This window comes from Notolepis coatsorum (assembly GCF_963971535.1).
Source record: "Notolepis coatsorum genome assembly, chromosome: 11".
NCBI classification, from domain to species: Eukaryota; Metazoa; Chordata; class Actinopteri; order Aulopiformes; family Paralepididae; genus Notolepis; species Notolepis coatsorum.
In genome coordinates, this window is record NC_140175.1 from 74,948,012 (window position 1) to 74,964,988 (window position 16,977).

At 42.5% G+C, this 16,977-nt stretch overlaps 2 protein-coding genes across 3 annotated transcripts in view; both read right to left on the reverse strand.

The window, feature by feature from the left end:
• Positions 1–1,208: 1,208 nt before the first annotated feature.
• nrarpa (NOTCH regulated ankyrin repeat protein a) lies at positions 1,209–5,546 on the reverse strand. 2 transcript variants are annotated; one of them, XM_084324027.1, is made up of 3 exons: positions 5,450–5,546; positions 4,335–5,220; positions 1,209–3,958 (listed from the first exon to the last, which is right to left on the reverse strand). In XM_084324027.1, exon 2 carries the CDS (start codon positions 4,692–4,694, stop codon positions 4,356–4,358), a length of 339 nt encoding a protein of 112 aa, XP_084180153.1. In that variant the 5' UTR covers positions 4,695–5,220; positions 5,450–5,546; the 3' UTR covers positions 1,209–3,958; positions 4,335–4,355. The 2 variants fall into 2 exon arrangements, with proteins under 2 accessions (XP_084180153.1, XP_084180152.1); XM_084324026.1 differs by having other exon boundaries at positions 1,209–5,220.
• Positions 5,547–13,785: 8,239 nt separating this feature from the next.
• Positions 13,786–16,977, reverse strand: part of exd3 (exonuclease 3'-5' domain containing 3) — a 159,704-nt gene continuing 156,512 nt past the window's right edge. The window contains exon 21 of the mRNA XM_084325329.1: positions 13,786–15,441. Within this exon, the coding sequence (XP_084181455.1) occupies positions 15,098–15,441 (344 nt within the window). The 3' untranslated portion in view covers positions 13,786–15,097. The remainder of the gene's footprint in view (positions 15,442–16,977) is intronic.

The following is a 16,977-nucleotide window of genomic DNA, read 5'->3' on the forward strand; positions in this document are numbered from 1 at the left end:
GTGGGCTACATGCCACTTACATTGGCTGGATTTTCAGTAGTACCAGGAGCCAAGGGACTTTGAAGGGGGCATATCGCCAACCTGAATCATATAGTTCTGTTGTGAGCAGGACACGTGATAATCGGAAATAAAACATACTGATGTGTTCTGTGTGTGTGTGTGTAGGGGGGGGGGGGGGGGGGGGGCTTACCGAGCCGAGAGACATAGAACACATCAGTATGTTTTATTTCTGATTATCACGTGTCACTCACACTCGAGAAACTCCCCCAGATTACGTCATCTGACGGAGCACACCTGTATTGAGCTGTTAATGCTGTTTCCTCGGTTGTTTTAACCCTTTCACTACCACACAACAGAAGGTTAACCCTTAATCCTTTGTCGTGTGGCAGTGAAAGGGTTAACCGTCTGTAATGTCGCAGTGAAATGGTTAACCCTTTGGTAGTGTGGCAGTGAAAGGGTTAAACTGGAGGAAAGCAGGCGAGATAACCGGGTCTGCAGTTCACTAGAGGTCTGCTCTCCGCTGGGTGACGTCATCTGGTGGAGTCCGGTGGGGGGGGGGGGGGGGGGGGGTTAGAGGTTCTCGAGACACACCAAGGTAGGTTTTGTGTCCAATTATCACATGTCCTCCTCACAACAGAACAATATAATTCACATTAAAATCATTGAGTGCAAAGGGGAAAAAAACACTGTATGGCACGAAGGAATAAAATGTGAACAAACACCAACGAAGAAGTGCTGCAGGGATAATAATGCTGCACAGAGAAGCATTGGATAAGGAAAGCATGGGGTTAACAGACAGATGAGATGTATGGAGAGAGAGAGAGGGAGTTTTGAGTGAGTGTGTGTGTATGTAACACAAAACCAGCTCTTTAACAACACACACACACTCACAGGGGAGGGGACCCTCCTTTAAACCAAGGCTACCCACAATGCACTGGGCTCTTTTATCCCAGCAGTGAAAGGATGAGGCTAGATACATGACAAAAGAGCAGAATGAGGATCTGGGTTGGGCCCGGCCTGGGGTACTGAGAGGGAGAGGGGGGGGGGGAGTAGGGGGTCTGTTTCCCCAGCAATTCTTTTCTATGGAAAGTAGGAGGCGGGAGGGAGGGAGAGGAACTAGAGGGGGAACTCAGCTTGTTGGAGGGGGGGGGGAAGAAACATATAACATACACAACGTAGAGGTTTTGGAGTTTAATGATTTCTTTTTACTGGCTTGTACACAAACGTACAAAAATAATACAGCACTCATTTCCACATCGCACATCCTCATCGACATCATCACAGTGTTACAAACGTTCGAAAACAAACGACAAAAAAAGGAAACCCAAAAAAAAAACAAAAAAATATGATGGAACATCCGCATCAACTCATGAAACTCAATCGTTTCCTCTCACGTGAAATGCAAGCGAGGGCCCGGAAACACACAACTTGGTCCAAAAGAAATCAGAACTTTTTTTTTAAATGTTTTCTTCTTTTTTTATTTTGTTTAATTCTCATCTCACTCATGTACACACCCCCATCAGGCGGGCCGACTCCTTACGTCATAAATGTTATGACACTGGTGAGTCGAGCAACCACACAACCGTGCAATTTTTCTTTTTAATCATGTTACAATGATCTTACCATCAAATGTATTATTCCCCTTTCGTAAAAAAAACAGGAAGACAGCACTTCAGAAAAGAAAGTGCCCCACGATATCATCATCATCAGCGTCGATATATATATTCATATGTATATATACATACACCCAATCACAGAGATACACGTCTTTGTCAGAAAAACGTCACGTTTTCCCACAAAGCAACACACACATTAGGACAGTATCACCATGAGCATATCTTTATACAATAGTATTTTGTTGTGTTCCTTTTTTTTCTATTCAGAAAAAAAATAAATGTTGACATATAAAAGCCAACGTATCAACAACAGTCCTCAGTGCAATATTCAAACAAACTAAAACAAAACAAAACCAAAAGAAAAAGAAAGAAAATTTAAAAGATCAAGTTTAAGACAAGCGATGCATAATTCTTTTTTTGTTTGTTGTTGCTTTATATACCAATGTTGAGGCGGTAGATCTATCGCTTTAATTACTTGTGTTTCTTCCAGGTTTGATGTGGGAATTTCTCAGTCATTTTGGTATTTTATGACTGAGCAGACACAGGAACAGAAGGCCTCATGAGAACACACACACCAAATACCTCCATCCATCCTCTCTTACTTTCTTTTCAACACACACACACACTTCTCATGAAATAGCCTAGTGTTGCTGTGACAAATCTATCACTCACTAAACTGAGGGCCATTGAGCTGTAGGCTTAAAAAAAAAAGAGGAAAAAAAAAAAAAAAAAAAAAACGAAACCAAAAGAAACATACAAGCAGCATTGATACAAATGTTAGGGCGCCATGACATGCAGCAGGCAAGTTTTTGAAACCAATTTTTCTTTTTTTTGTCCGTGATATCCTGCAATTAGTCATGTTTTGTTAACTAGTCTTCATTATCGTCAGCCAACAGTACGGTTCTGCTCAGTAGTAGAACTATTCCAAAGCCTCGCCTCCTGCAGTTACCCCAGATAGACACTGAGGGGCGCGAAAGGCTCCGCATTTTTGTGCAATAAACTCCCTGCATCTATAAGTCATGCCATAAAATTCCACGTTTTGTGTGAATAAAAATAGAACATTTTAAACAGAACGACCGTAGGATACGTTCAGCTGTTGGAGAGAAAGATATAGATAGGGGAGGAGGGGAACATGCAATAATTGCAATGTGTGTCAACCAGACCTTACAGGGAGGAATACAATTGCTTGTCAGATTACGCTTGGTTGTAGTGTTGGAAATAAACTGTCCCGATTGAGGATGCAGAGATGGTATGATGCATACATTGTATTAATTAAGGCATTTGTCTTCTGTGTTGATGTTACATAATGACAAAAACATACTGGCATAGATATTATCATTGACAAATCGTGTGAATCTCGTCGACTCCAAACAAGTGAAGTGAGAGAGCTGAATGACTTGAGAATACTTTATAGTCGAGGTAGTTGGCAAAAAGGCAACCAAACAAAGTCCATGTGTGTGTGTGTGTGTGGGGGGGGTCCGTCTTACAGGCGAATTAAAGTTTTTGGGGGATGCTGGCAGGCCTCCACACGGGACAGTTTATACTACGAGTCTGAAGCAGCGTGAGTCACCCTAAATATCCTTAAACTTATAGATTTAATCTTTTTCTTTAAGAAGAACCACAACATATTAAAAAATGCATGTTCTCAATGTACCTTCATAAATAAAATTAAAAAAAAAAAAAAAAAAAAAACCCAGCCTGCTTTCACAGTGGTGACTAGGATGGTAATAAAATACTGAAAGGAGATTATAAAGTGAATTCCAAATGCGACTTTTCCTGACGTTTTGATACAAAGCGAAAGCAGCGGTTTTTTTAGTAACACAATGACCATTGGCAAGTGGTCACACTGGCCTGAAAGAGTTGGGCGCCAGCTTAGCAAGATCTGCTTGCAAAAGGCAGAGCGCATTCAGCTACTTTTTTTTTTTACACAGAAAACAAAGTAAAGCTATCGTGTACAGTACTTCACAACATCGTTGAAGTCAATCGTTGTTACAGAATGATTACACATCTGAAAAAGCGAACTGGATATCATAATGCCGCTCTTTGAGAGAAAAAAAAAGATCAAATCAATTAATTTATAAAAGAAAAAAATAGATCTATAGAAGCCAAACAGAGGACAACCCTTCTTCTTCTTCTTGTTCATGAGTCTTCCCTTTCAGATATTCCAGCATGCAGCCATAGCATCAAGTGCCATCTTTTTAACACAAAATAATTTAAAAGGGTCTTACCGGTGAACAGTGTGGAGCAACAGGTCAGATCTGAGCTCCCTTAGAGAAGCTGGTCAGTTGACCTGTGGTGGTGAAGAGGATGGGAGGTCGCCGCGTAAAAAAAAACTGGGCCATCTGCACTCGGGAGTTCAAACACACACACACACAACAACAAACCGACCGGCTTCTAATTAGGCTATACTGGACGTCCCAATCTAGTATACACATTCAAGAGGAAAGCTTTAGTACCAACAAAACTCACCAAAAATGGCGTTTCTTTTTAGTTCAAGATTCATGTTGAAGCCGATAGATAAACCATGTGGTGTTTTTCACTCGCGAGTCAGAGACACCCGTTTGGTTTTGAATGAGAGGGAGTTCAGCCTATACTGTGTTCTTTAATTTTCTTTTTTATATATAATTTGGCACAACTATATAGATAAATGGAAGTTTTTTTTTCTTTTTCAAGAGCCTGGCTTTTCCGTGTGTTTTTTTGTTATTCTTATAGTTTTACCTGACAGGCAGCAGAGGCCGATCACCGGGCGCCAGATGAGTACTTTGCCTTGGTAATGAGGTATAAGACAATGTCTTGGTGGCCTCCAAAGGCGGCGATGTGTAAAGCGCTCCACCCTTCCCTGTTCGCCAACCGAATATCGGCGCCGAACTTCACCAGCAGTTTGACCAGCTCAAGGTTCCCGTCGATCACCGACTGGTGGAGCGCCGTCTGTCCCTCGGGCCCGAAGGAGTTGACGTTGAATTCGCAGTTTGTCATGTTCTGGAGCAACGAGTGCAGCTCCTTTGTGTTGCCTTTCTTCACGGCCTCTTGGAAAACTCTCTGCGGCGCAGAGCAAGTCGATACATCCGCCTGGCTCATGGTGGCAGTGGGCTGGGGCTGAGAAATAATCCTGCCTGGGCTCTAGAGGCTGAGAATCACCTTCTGGTGGCTGAGTGTCTCTGGTCTGGTAACGATGCCACTGTTACACTGGATTATAACCAGTTATTAAGGCACTTAAAAGTAATATTCTAAAGAAATAAGACAACTATATACATCCCAAAAAGGACAAGAGATGAAATGACACACTTGGTGTGCAAAAATGTCAATAGCTGAGAGATCCTAGAATCCCTAAAACATCTGGGAGTACTTTTAAGAAGAGATCCAAGGGTCACAATGTGTTTAATCTTCCCTCAGGGCCTCTCCTTGGCAGCAGCAGCAGGTAGCCTCTAGCAGGGATGGATAAGAGAGACAGCTCCAACTTCACCGCCGTTGGGAATTTGGAGGTATGACCACTGTATCTCCAAACGATCGCCCCGTTGGACCCCGGCAGGTTCTCCTCGGATAGTCCGACCTCTGGTCCGGCTACACGTCCCTGGAACCCTCGGTGCTCATGTGGCCAGGGTGACTGAGAGAGACAAACAGACAGAGATCCACATTAGACCCGATTCTAACAATTGCGCCCCGTCAGATATCGGAATACAGTGTACATTCCAGCACATTCAACGGCTCAACAGCAGCCGAGAAATGCTTTTACGCATAGGCACTGATTTAACACGTACTTTTACGCACGGCTATAATGATTGAATCCTGTGAATAAAGCGGCTAGAAATACTACTCGTGGTTTTATTACTTGCCTGTGACAATTTGACGGGTCCGTAGCGACGAAAATGATAGAAATCCCCCGTGTGGCCCCTTCTGTGTGCTCCGTGCGGTCCGTGTGAGTCTCTGCCCTGCACTGCGCTCGGGGGGGACACTTTACGCGTCCTTTATTTGCATAACAATGCAGCTCCATATAATCAACTGTGTTGGAATGGGCGGAAACCCGGGCAGGCTATAGGCTGCCCACTCCGTTAGGGGGCGGGATCACAGTACAGCGAAGGCGTGGTCTGCCGGGACAGCCACATGTTATAATACTGCACAAGTATTAACCAAGCCGCAGCAATAAAATTGGTTCTATACCCTACATCCTATATAGACTCAGGGGGTCGGATGGTGTTGCCGGATACATAAACTGCAAGAATATGCTGAGATAGCAGGAACATCTAATCATAACGGATCATCCAATGGATTACCAGCAGGAGCACTTTACATTGACAAATCAATCATGCTCTTCCTTCCTCCAAAGTCATATGGATATCATATATAACTAAAGCTAAGGATTAAAGAGTGGACATTTCCAAGTGAAAAACGATAGTACAGGACTGATTAACAACAGCCCTCTTTCATGTCAATTCGGTGCTGAAAGTGTGTTGAAAATGACACACTAGCAAGCGGGAGGTGTGGTTCACAACTAGCCGTTGAAACTATAATGTAGACCAACTTTCTCTGTGACACTTTAAGGAATGACCACAGAGCGGCTCTGACAGCCAAGGGACCGTAGGGACGTCTCAATTAGTCCAGACTACACACAGAATGTGAAGTAGTGTCTCAACATCAAAGTCCCTGCTATAATATAACAGTCTGACAGCGGTTGTCGGTTGATATTCTAAACGCACACGGATACATCCCTGCAGTTTGAGGCATGTCGATTAAATAAAGATAAACCAGGAGGCTAAATAGTAATGATTTCAGTATTTATAGGCTGATCCACCAAAACAATACCAGTCTGCAAAACCACTAACCCTAACAAATGGGGGTAAATGCAACCATAATAAATAAATCCCAAATGGGACGGGAGTGTTCGGCTGTGTCCCTCATTATAAACACCTCTCTGGTCATTAGGTGGTTGTTTAAATCATAAACTGCGGATATATTCCAGTTGTTTTAAGTGACGAGGCGGTGGGACTTCGAATAACAAAAGCCCTGCGCTACTTCCTTTTTGCAAGTGAAAAGAGGTGACGCTGTGCGCAGATTGACACGCCGCTCAGCTGCCCCGCCACCGTGGGAACTGGGCGTGTGTGTGTGTGTGTGTGTGCGCGCGCGCGCGTGTGTGTGTGACTGATCCTGAGCGTCGTTCTCTCGCCTTGCTCACACGGGCTTGAGCGTGGAAACCACACACGGTAGAAGCCTCCACAGACCTCCGTTTGCTCCGTTTGGCAGCCAGGGAGCACCGTGTGCGCATCATCTGCAGAAGCACATCTACTTATTTCACATCTTTCATCCAATTGTTCATGGTTAGGCAGTTTGCACATTGTCCTCTCTTTCCCACACACAACTGTGTGTGTGTGAGAGAGAGAGAGAGAGAGAGAGAGAGAGAGAGAGAGAGAGAGAGAGAGAGAGAGTGAAAGGGACTACACGTTCAATAAAGGTCACAACAACCTACCTTGTTATTTAACCACAAAAATTCAACACAATATGATTTAGCCGGCGTCAGTATGTATATTTATTTATTTATAGTCTAGCCTAGCGTAATGAAATATGTTGGCCTAATATGACATAGGCCGACACAATTTAACAACTAAAAGGAACACTTCACCAATGCTGATTTATTTTTGCACAAATCCAAAAACTCTAAACCGTTTTGCAGACATTAATTTAGTTTGACAGTTATTGAGAGTAAATTAGTTTGAATATGACCAGCCGCAGTGATCTCATCGCCGGGGACATGGAATGTGGAATGAAGATTATGTGCAAAATAAATAAAGTGCCCCTTTAAGCCTATAACCTTTCTTGTTTGCAGGTGCATCGCCTATGTGTTTTTCTGTTTGCATGCATGCTTGTTGTTTACTTCCCTTCTGTGCAGCAGGCCCACCTACACAGCTGCCAGATCTATGTGAATGCCTTGGTCTCCAAAACAACTCTCCCTGACTCATTCACAGGTTTTTACACAGTGGAAGAAATAATCCAAGTACCCATACCCCGATATGCAGTCTGGTAAAAGTTCTCCTTTTACTATTCAACTGAAGTAGCCTAAAAAGTACTGAGGTATTTGCTATTACTCTCAGCCTCTGCTTGGTGCTGCTCATACTGCTGAGTGATATATACATGCAGGTCCTTTCACTGGAGTACCATGGCATGTATATGTCTGGCTTATAGGCCACTATATATCCTCCACATGGCATGCTACCCACATGTATCACCCGACCTGGAAAAGCACCACAAACTGAGCTGGCGACTGCATGCTGTGCATAGGCGTGGGACTGGGACCTTTATTTCAAAAGCTTTACTGCACACTGGCCCAGTTGCAAACAAATCTTGGAAGTTATATTAAAGGGGCACCCCCCCCCCCCCCCCCGCACCCCAAAACCCAATGTTGATTTATTTTGCACATAATCTCACGCACACACATCCAAAAACTCTTAACACGTTCATTTAATTTGAGAGTTTAATTAGAGTAATTGAGAGTAAATTAGTTAGAATATGACCTCCATGTTATCGGGGGCATTGAATCCGCTCACTGAAATGATAAGGTAGCCGTCCCTATAAGACAAGCTATTCAACACAACACAAGGATTCAATGTCCCTGGTGACATCACTATAGTGGTCATATTCAAACTAATGTGCTCTCAATAACTACTACGTTTTTCTTCTTCGTTTTTGAACGTGTGTGAAATGATGTGCAAAGGAAGTGCGAAGTGTCCCTTTAAGATCTTAAAAGTGTCAATGACGGCTATTACTGTAGGCTTATCTATACTAATTATAGAACGTGCTGCACGCCTAATTGTTCCATAGCTTTAGCGCTTGGTTTACTCTTACCCACTATACTCTCACTTGGTTTGTGTTAATGTTCTAGGCCCCTCCACCCCCCTGAGTGATGTTGAACATCTTCTAGAAAAGCAGGAACATCTGTCCGCTAGCTGTGTCTGGACGGTTGGAAAACATTTGCACAGACCGCAGGAGCCAAGCTTCCCTATTGGACGGTTATCTCTCCCCCTAAACTCTGTGGCATTTGCTCTCCCCTGGCTCTGCCCTCTCTCCTTCTGCTTCTGCTTCTCCTCTTGGCAATATCTGTCTGGGAAGCAGCTGAAACTAGATACTTAAGTCCAAAAGTTGATCTTGTTTCGCAGTTGTTTTTTTGAGTCGGCAACTAAACATTAGGACTCAGAGTTGGTTACGCCACCCGTTATTCACAATGGCCCGCATGAGTGCATACACTGCTCTGTGTCATTTTACCTATTGTGAGCTTTCATACGTTAATAGCAGTCAAATGGTAATTTGCCACAATTCTTAGCCAAACAGGCACCGACTGAGGTGTTATAGTGAATGAATAAAAGGTTAGGACCCCCGCTGTCCATGCAACGCTGCTGTCTAGGGATAACAGCTTGTTCAGCGTAATGCGTAATAGCCAATATGCACTTCAAGTCCTTCCAGTGCGTAAATGCGCACAGCCAATGCAACAAAATACTTCAAATTCTTTACACTGGTCCACTGTGTGGGCTAGGTTAAACCTATAGGACCACCATGCAGGCCGGCTATTGAGAGGGCTAGCCTGAAGAACCGCTGTAGCAGAAAGGCTGTGTGCAGGCTATTGAATCCTCTACAAACTTTTGAATGGAAACTAGGCACACAGAAAGAGGGAGAGATAATAGAAAGCTATTCTGGTTCTGTTTATGCAGCCATATCTCTGCTCTATTGCTGTGTGTTGATAAACAAAGACCCCCCCCCCCCCCCAGCAACATTGGGAAAAACCCAGTGCCGGTGCTATGGTCTCTGGCTGCTGTGTAAACGGAGCCAACGCAGGCCGGGGTTAGCGCGTTGTTGTGAGCCTAGTTTTGGCGCCTAGGTCGGGCCTCGAGGGCGAGACTAGACGGGAGGAGCCCCTCACTCTACAGCACTGCGCGGCGATCCTGTGTGTGTGACGTTTCAATAGGAGGGCGGGGCTTCTGAATCCAATTCATTCCGGGCACCACGTGCTCTCGGAGCGTGGGAAAGAGGCGAGCTTTTCTTCCCAGCAAAGAAAGAGCTCGGATCAAATAACACGGTGCAGGAGAAAAGCTCGCGCTCTGCAGAGAGAAGCAGGGCGACAGACCGGACAAGGACAGGACAAGAGAGGCTTATTTTGGGGGTCTAGAAAGACTGAACCCTATAGCAACCAAAATACTTTGAGTTATTAATATTAAAATAATTCCAACCTATAACCGACGTATGTCATTTTCTTTCTTTTTTGTGTATGCGTATGTGTGTATGACTGTATGTGGGGGGGATTCCAGACAGGATTTGTATATGCGCATTTTTACAAGGAACGCACAATTTAAAAAAGGGACCCGTTTTATCATTAGATTAGCCTTGCTATTAAACATGCGACGGGGAAAATTAGTTTTATTTAATCCGAAGAGCTGGGAACTGAAATGACCCACATTCTGCGGACAGACAGATCCCATTCTTCCTCGGTCACGTCAGATGCCGCAGCCAAGAGGAATTCTCTCGCTCTCCCCGTGTGGCTCCTGACGGCCCCCTTGTTAAAATGTAACAAATACACTCTTCTGCCAACACTTGTCATCCACACAAGGCTATCATTAACCCCGCTAGCCCCGGCACAGAGAGACTCAAGTAGACTATGTCCATTCTGAGATAGTCATTAATTAAAAAAAAGACATCTTATTTAGTATCTAATTTTCAGTTAAAAGTTCTCTAGGAGTGATTATTTATTGGCTTCAAATAACGGCATACAACTTATATGCTTAACCGTTTCAGCCTTTCTTGGTTTTATATGCCTATTTCGGTGGTTCGATTCCCACAGCAGGTACAAGCATTGCAAGCAAGGCACTATGACTGAAGCGTCCACTGAATGGCATACAGACGGTTTCAAAGTGACAGCAGTGACATTCTAAAAGGACCCAAGTTTATGTCCTGTTGCAATGTTGCTAATGCAAGTTTCATTGAACTAAAAACACAATAATATATATATATATATATATATATATATATATATATATATATATATATATATATATATATATATATATATATATATATATATAATAATCATTCATTTGAATGTGAGAGAGTATTTTAATGTAAGTATAGAGTTCTCTAAACTGGAAATACTCAAGTACAATTATATCAAAACAGTACTTGAGTGAAAGGAGTCAGTTTCTTTACACAAACTATATAACCTTTCCTTCAGCCAGGAAATATTCTCCTTTTGTTGATTAGAATGGTGGTTCTCAACCTTTTACGTGTCAAGGACCCCCAAACTGATAACATTTCCTCTGGGACACCCATCTGAGAAGAAACTATTAGTCCTGCATTCCAGAACTTATACTGTAGTTGGGGAGATAACAGTGGAGGAAGTTAAACTTATGATCAGAACAGTTACTCTTATAATGTTCAATTCTTCTCATTGGGCTCAAAATAAGAGTGAAATCAAACTGCTCGCAATTTTTCTGGGGACTCCCTGGAACTGCACCTCGAGACTCCCTCGAGGACCCCAAGTTGAGAATCACTGGAACAGAAGATGTTTGAATTCCCACATGGGTGACCCAGGTTAAAATCCTGTTGCACAACTGGCTAGCAACAGCTCAGAACAATGGACAGCGAAGTTCACATTTACATAAGGCCATCAATACTTGGTCCTGTAACATTATTCTACAGAGCCAACAAGGCTTCTCATATCCTAGCAGCTAGTTCTATTATGGACGGTGTAACCTTACTCTAAGCAACAATAGGGCCATAAGCCTACATTTTATCTTGACCTGGCGGTTACAGTCTTTAAACCCGTGTCTATATGATTTGCATAGAATGATCCCTAACCTCCTTTCTTTCATATGAATACGTTTTCCTTTTTTGGGGGCTGGGTTCTCACAATATATAATTTCTTACTTTCTTTATGTACACAGGAATCATGTGTCTGATTTTGTTTGAATATCTTTTATCTCTTTATTTCATATTTTGTATTATAATTTTTCATTTAATTTGATGTTCCTATTCACCTTGGTAAATTATCTTCCAACCAGTGCATTGTAGTGCTGTTGTTAACAATATACCCCCCCCCCCCCCCCCCCCCCCACACACACAAATCATATTTTACCTTATTGATGAGATTAGCTTACCGTCAATAAAAAACTGATCCAGATCCAACCAGTGTTTGTACCATAGTAGAAGTCTGTGGGTTGTACTCAAAGTCTTCTATGTGGTTGTACTGAGCAGTTGCCTGGTGTGAATGTGAGTAACTGAATGCATGTGAAGCAGGGAGTTACTGAAAAAGAGCAACTGTTGCTGAGTCAACCTTCCCTATAGTTAATACAGGTGTCTGACCAATTATACTTGCCTTCTATGACACTACAGGTTGTGAGTTTCCCCACTAATGTACACAATTTGGAAAGGGCTTGGGAAGCTGATCAATCTGTCAGTATTCAATGGTGACTTCATGTGAAACAAGTGAAACAAACAATGATGTGTTTTCCTGGGTCTTGGTAGGGACCGGGTAGGAACGGTATAGGTCATGGGAAGACCTGCCATAACCGTAATTACTCTGGAGAAATCTAGGTGAAATTATTTCTGAATCTGTAATGGAGCTGAAGGTCACTTCCAATTTTCTATGAAGCCACAGGCTATATTTTCCAGTAGCGTCATGGCCTAAATACAATATATATTTGGTCATATTAGCCTACAATTCTACAACAACAACAACAAAATCAGCTTTGGGCTGGGAGAAAAACCTTGTTGAAAATGTGGGTTTCCCTGAGGAAACGTTTGAAAAGGGCTGTCATAAGAGTCACAAACAGAAACGGAGGACTGGGCAGTGTTGTAGTCAAGACCACCCCATTCTCTAGAACAAGACAACACCAATAATTGTCCTAGTCTTGAGTTGTCAAGACCGGGCCAAAGGTGGCGGAGGCCAAGTCCAAGACAAGAAAAGTTGAGTTGTTTGGAGTAGACTGGAGTGTCAACCTTTTAAAGGCGGTATAATAATGATATACTACAATGGCATACATTTGTTTCAGAGTATATATGGAATGTAGCCTATGTACTCAATGTAGCAGAAACGTTATTGATGATCACATGAATATAAAAAAGTAGGGATTACAACAAAAGGGGCATAGGAAATTGGGAGAAATTCAAGACCCCTGTCTGAGACCCAGACAAGACGAAGATATATTAGTTCCCGAGAACAAAACCACAAGTTTTTGATGTTAAGACTGGTCTCAAAAACGTTATACCAAGACCGGTCTGAAGAACTACCAAGTTTGAGACCAAGGGCCGAGCCGTATAGGGTTGGGTTACCGGGTCACCCTGACTGCCCTTGCGCCTGAGGGCAGGAAACCCCATACTGTTAAGAGTTACACTTGACAGAAAGATGTGCAGGGCAGAGCTTAGGGCAGATCTCATCAATCTGTCCTTTGTTACCCCCTTTCCCCTCCCGTTTTGAATGTTGAGACATTTCAAAAGTAGAATAAAGCAAGAAACTTCCGACTTGTTCAAAGCTGTTGAGGGGGTGAGGGAAGATGAGTCTATTGGAAAATGTAAACGCTTTGAATAAGTCGTCTGTCGTTTGTTTCTTTGTGTATGCTTTCTGTCTGCAGCGTTGGGTAGCATTTAACTACATGTATTTCAGTTACTAATTTAACTACCGTACATTTTGTTACTACATTCAAATCTTAGTCGTTGGTTCAATGTAGTGGCTTGTAGTTAATGACAAACTACACCCTGCTCTAAAAACTTTTTTTCCCTTCCTGAGTTCACCTCAACGACTTCCTGTCCTCTCTTTAAAACACATACTCAAGAGAGATGCCTAAGTCAGGTGTTGCCTGCCCTACGGTCACTAAATCAAACACACCCACAGTTTGTTCAGTTGTTTCTCCATGTAACTATGACATTCCACACTGAAATCGTGATCATTTCCATAATGTAGTTTGGATGTAGTTGAACTACTTATTCAAAGTAGTGTCAGTTTGACAAACACATTTTCTTAAAGAATAGTTAAGATTCCGTTTAACTTCTTTCATTGTGATCATGTAGATAGTAGTTTGGTCAACTACAGTTTTAGAGTAGCTTGACACACACACACACACACACACACACACACACACACACTCTAAAATCAAAAATCCCCTTTATTATATCAAATGATATAAAACAGTTATGTATATGATATAAAACAATAGTAATAAAAACACAAAGCACAACATTAAACTATTGTCACTTAAAAAAAAAGTATTTCTATTCTAAAGGGGAACTACACCCAATTTAGGGATTCATACATGTTATTCGTCAGTCCAAAAATATTAGTGAACATGAACAACTCTCCCAAAACACAAATCCATAAACTAGAGTGCTAAAACAGAAATGTGTGATGTCATGTCATAAGGCGGCACGGTGGGGTAGTGGCTTATACTTAAAGTCTATGAATCTCATTTGGGTATAAAAATTCAAACAAACATTCTGTGGGTCCACAAAATCCATTGTCTGGAGCAGCTCCAGACTTGATACCTGATGCCATCACACGTTTGACTCTTAACTTCTCTGGTTCCTGGCTTTGGGAGAGAGTAGCTCATGTTCACACATACTGATTGAACAATCCTAGGCTGCCATGGAAATAACATATTGGAATATCTTTGAAATCAACAATAAAATGTAACAATATATTTGAAATCAAAACATGATTTAAAAGTAGATTGTGTTACGTTGAATCAGAGATTTAGAACAACCATCACCAAAGATGTTAAAAAAAATAAAAATAAAGCAAATCAAACAAGTCTAAGAAGTCATTAGCGGCTGGTGCAGATGACTTTACAATCTCTTTATAATACTTCTGGCGAGACTCGTCACCATGCAATTGTGATTGTAAACAAACATAAACGTCCTGATGAAGACACTCAAGAAAATAAAAACAACAATAAAATTACCTTCTCAAAGATGTTCATACTGCAACTTACATTATTTCAACTGATATCCATATTGCCAAATACGGAGAGTGACACATATACCAGTAGTCTGTGGGTTGTTGATGTTGCTGTGCTGTCACAGTACACTACACTATGCAACTTGTAAGTTGTTATGCATCCCTACTTCATCGTCACCAAGGTCAACTCCTGTACATTCTTTGTATTTGGAATTTGGACAGAAACTGTTGATTCAGGATTCATGAAGTGAAACACTGTCAATACACAGCTAATGGCCAAGTCAAACAGTCAGTCAGTCAGTCAGTCAGTCAGTCAGTCAGTCAGTCAGTCAGTCAGTCAGTCAGTCAGTCAGTCAGTCAGTCAGTCAGTCAGTCAGTCAGTCAGTCAGTCAGTCAGTCAGTCAGTCAGTCAGTCAGTCAGTCAGTCAGTCAGTCAGTCAGTCAGTCGGTCGGTCGGTCGGTCGGTCGGTCGGTCAGTCATTCATTAATTAATCCAACCAGTCAGCCAGTCAGTCAGTCGATCAGTCAGTTAGTCAGTTCTGCTGTGCCATTGCCATGGCTACAGTATGTCCTCCTCCGTTATGTGCAGCACATCCTGGAACTGGGAGAGAACACGGCTGAAGTGGGAACCTTCCCAGAACACCTTGCCACAGCTGGTGCAGACGAAGAAGAGGGGGACTCGAGGTAGGAGGCCTGGGGGCACAGTATGGAGCTGTAAGGCGGCCCCCCCAGGGAAGGTGAGGGTGTCGGGGTCCAGGGCAGACACTGGGGCCCAGCGACACTGAGGGGCATACCTGGGGAGGTCAGGGGTCACACTGGAGGTCAAAATGTCATCAGGCTCTTCCCCTTCCTGCTGATGGGAATCGACCTCTGTGTGGTCTGTGGGCTGGTCCTGGAGAAAGCCTGGAGGACAGAAAGACTGTAATTTTATTTGTTGTGTACGTCTACACTCTACAACATGTACCAGGATTGTGCCCTGTACTACTGGTACCAGTGGTGGCAGAGTGGTCTGCTGTGCCCTGTACTACTGGTACCAGTGGTGGCAGAGTGGTCTGCTGTGCCCTGTACTACTGGTACCAGTGGTGGCAGAGTGGTCTGCTGTGCCCTGTACTACTGGTACCAGTGGTGGCAGAGTGGTCTGCTGGTTATAGAGACCATTCCATAACCTGCAGCTGGTTATAGAGACCACTCCATAACCTGCAGTGTGTCCTTCTTTACCTGCTTCATTCCATTTAAGCTTTATATGACATTTACCTCTGAGCGCACACAGGGATTGGACGAGAGGCAGAGTGCTTAGAACGGCAATATAGGAAACAGTAGGTTACAACTTGACTGCTGTCACTCCCTGTAACCGCCACACATTTTATGTTAGTAACAAGTAAAATGACAAGAACAATTCTTCTTTGTGGAGGACCAAAATATGATGTAAAAATGTCTTTGTTTTATGTTTGAAATGATTATACAAATTATATATAAGATCAGATTAAATAAGATAATATATTCCTTTATCGATCCCCTTGGGGAAATTCAGGTACAGTATCATAGCAGCCTGGGGGAGGGGGGAGGTACAGGTAGTAGAAGACATGATACAGGTCATAGAATTATAGTACAGTGGAGAAGTAACAATAAAAATCAATTATTAGATGATCTACATAACTTGGCCTACGAGTCACACAGATAACAACCACCACAGCACTCTCTCTTAAATAGCATGTCTATAATGAACGGTATATGTCACAAGGCTAGGCCCTCTAAAGGTAAGAGGTTTATATCCACTTAACACATTGCAGATGTCATTTCTATAACATATTACAACCTGCTGGTGTATATAAATGTTTATTTGTTCATTGTGTAGTGCATGTAATGTATTGAATGGTGTAGTGCATGTATGTATTGAATGGTGTAGTGCATGTATGTATTGAATGGTGTAGTGCATGTATGTATTGAATGGTGTAGTGCATGTATGTATTGCATGGTGTAGTGCGTGTATTGAATGGTGTAGTGCATGTATGTATTGAATGGTGTAGTGCATGTATGTATTGAATGGTGTAGTGCATGTATGTATTGAATGGTGTAGTACATGTATGTATTGAATGGTGTAGTACATGTATGTATTGAATGGTGTAGTGCATGTATGTATTGAATGGTGTAGTGCATGTATGTATTGCATGGTGTAGTGCGTGTATTGAATGGTGTAGTGCATGTATGTATTGAATGGTGTAGTACATGTATGTATTGCATGGTGTAGTGCGTGTATTGAATGGTGTAGTGCATGTATGTATTGAATGGTGTAGTGCATGTATGTATTGAATGGTGTAGTGCGTGTATTGAATGGTGTAGTGCATGTATGTATTGAATGGTGTAGTGCATGTATGTATTGAATGGTGTAGTGCATGTATGTATTGAATGGTGTAGTACATGTATGTATTGCATGGTGTA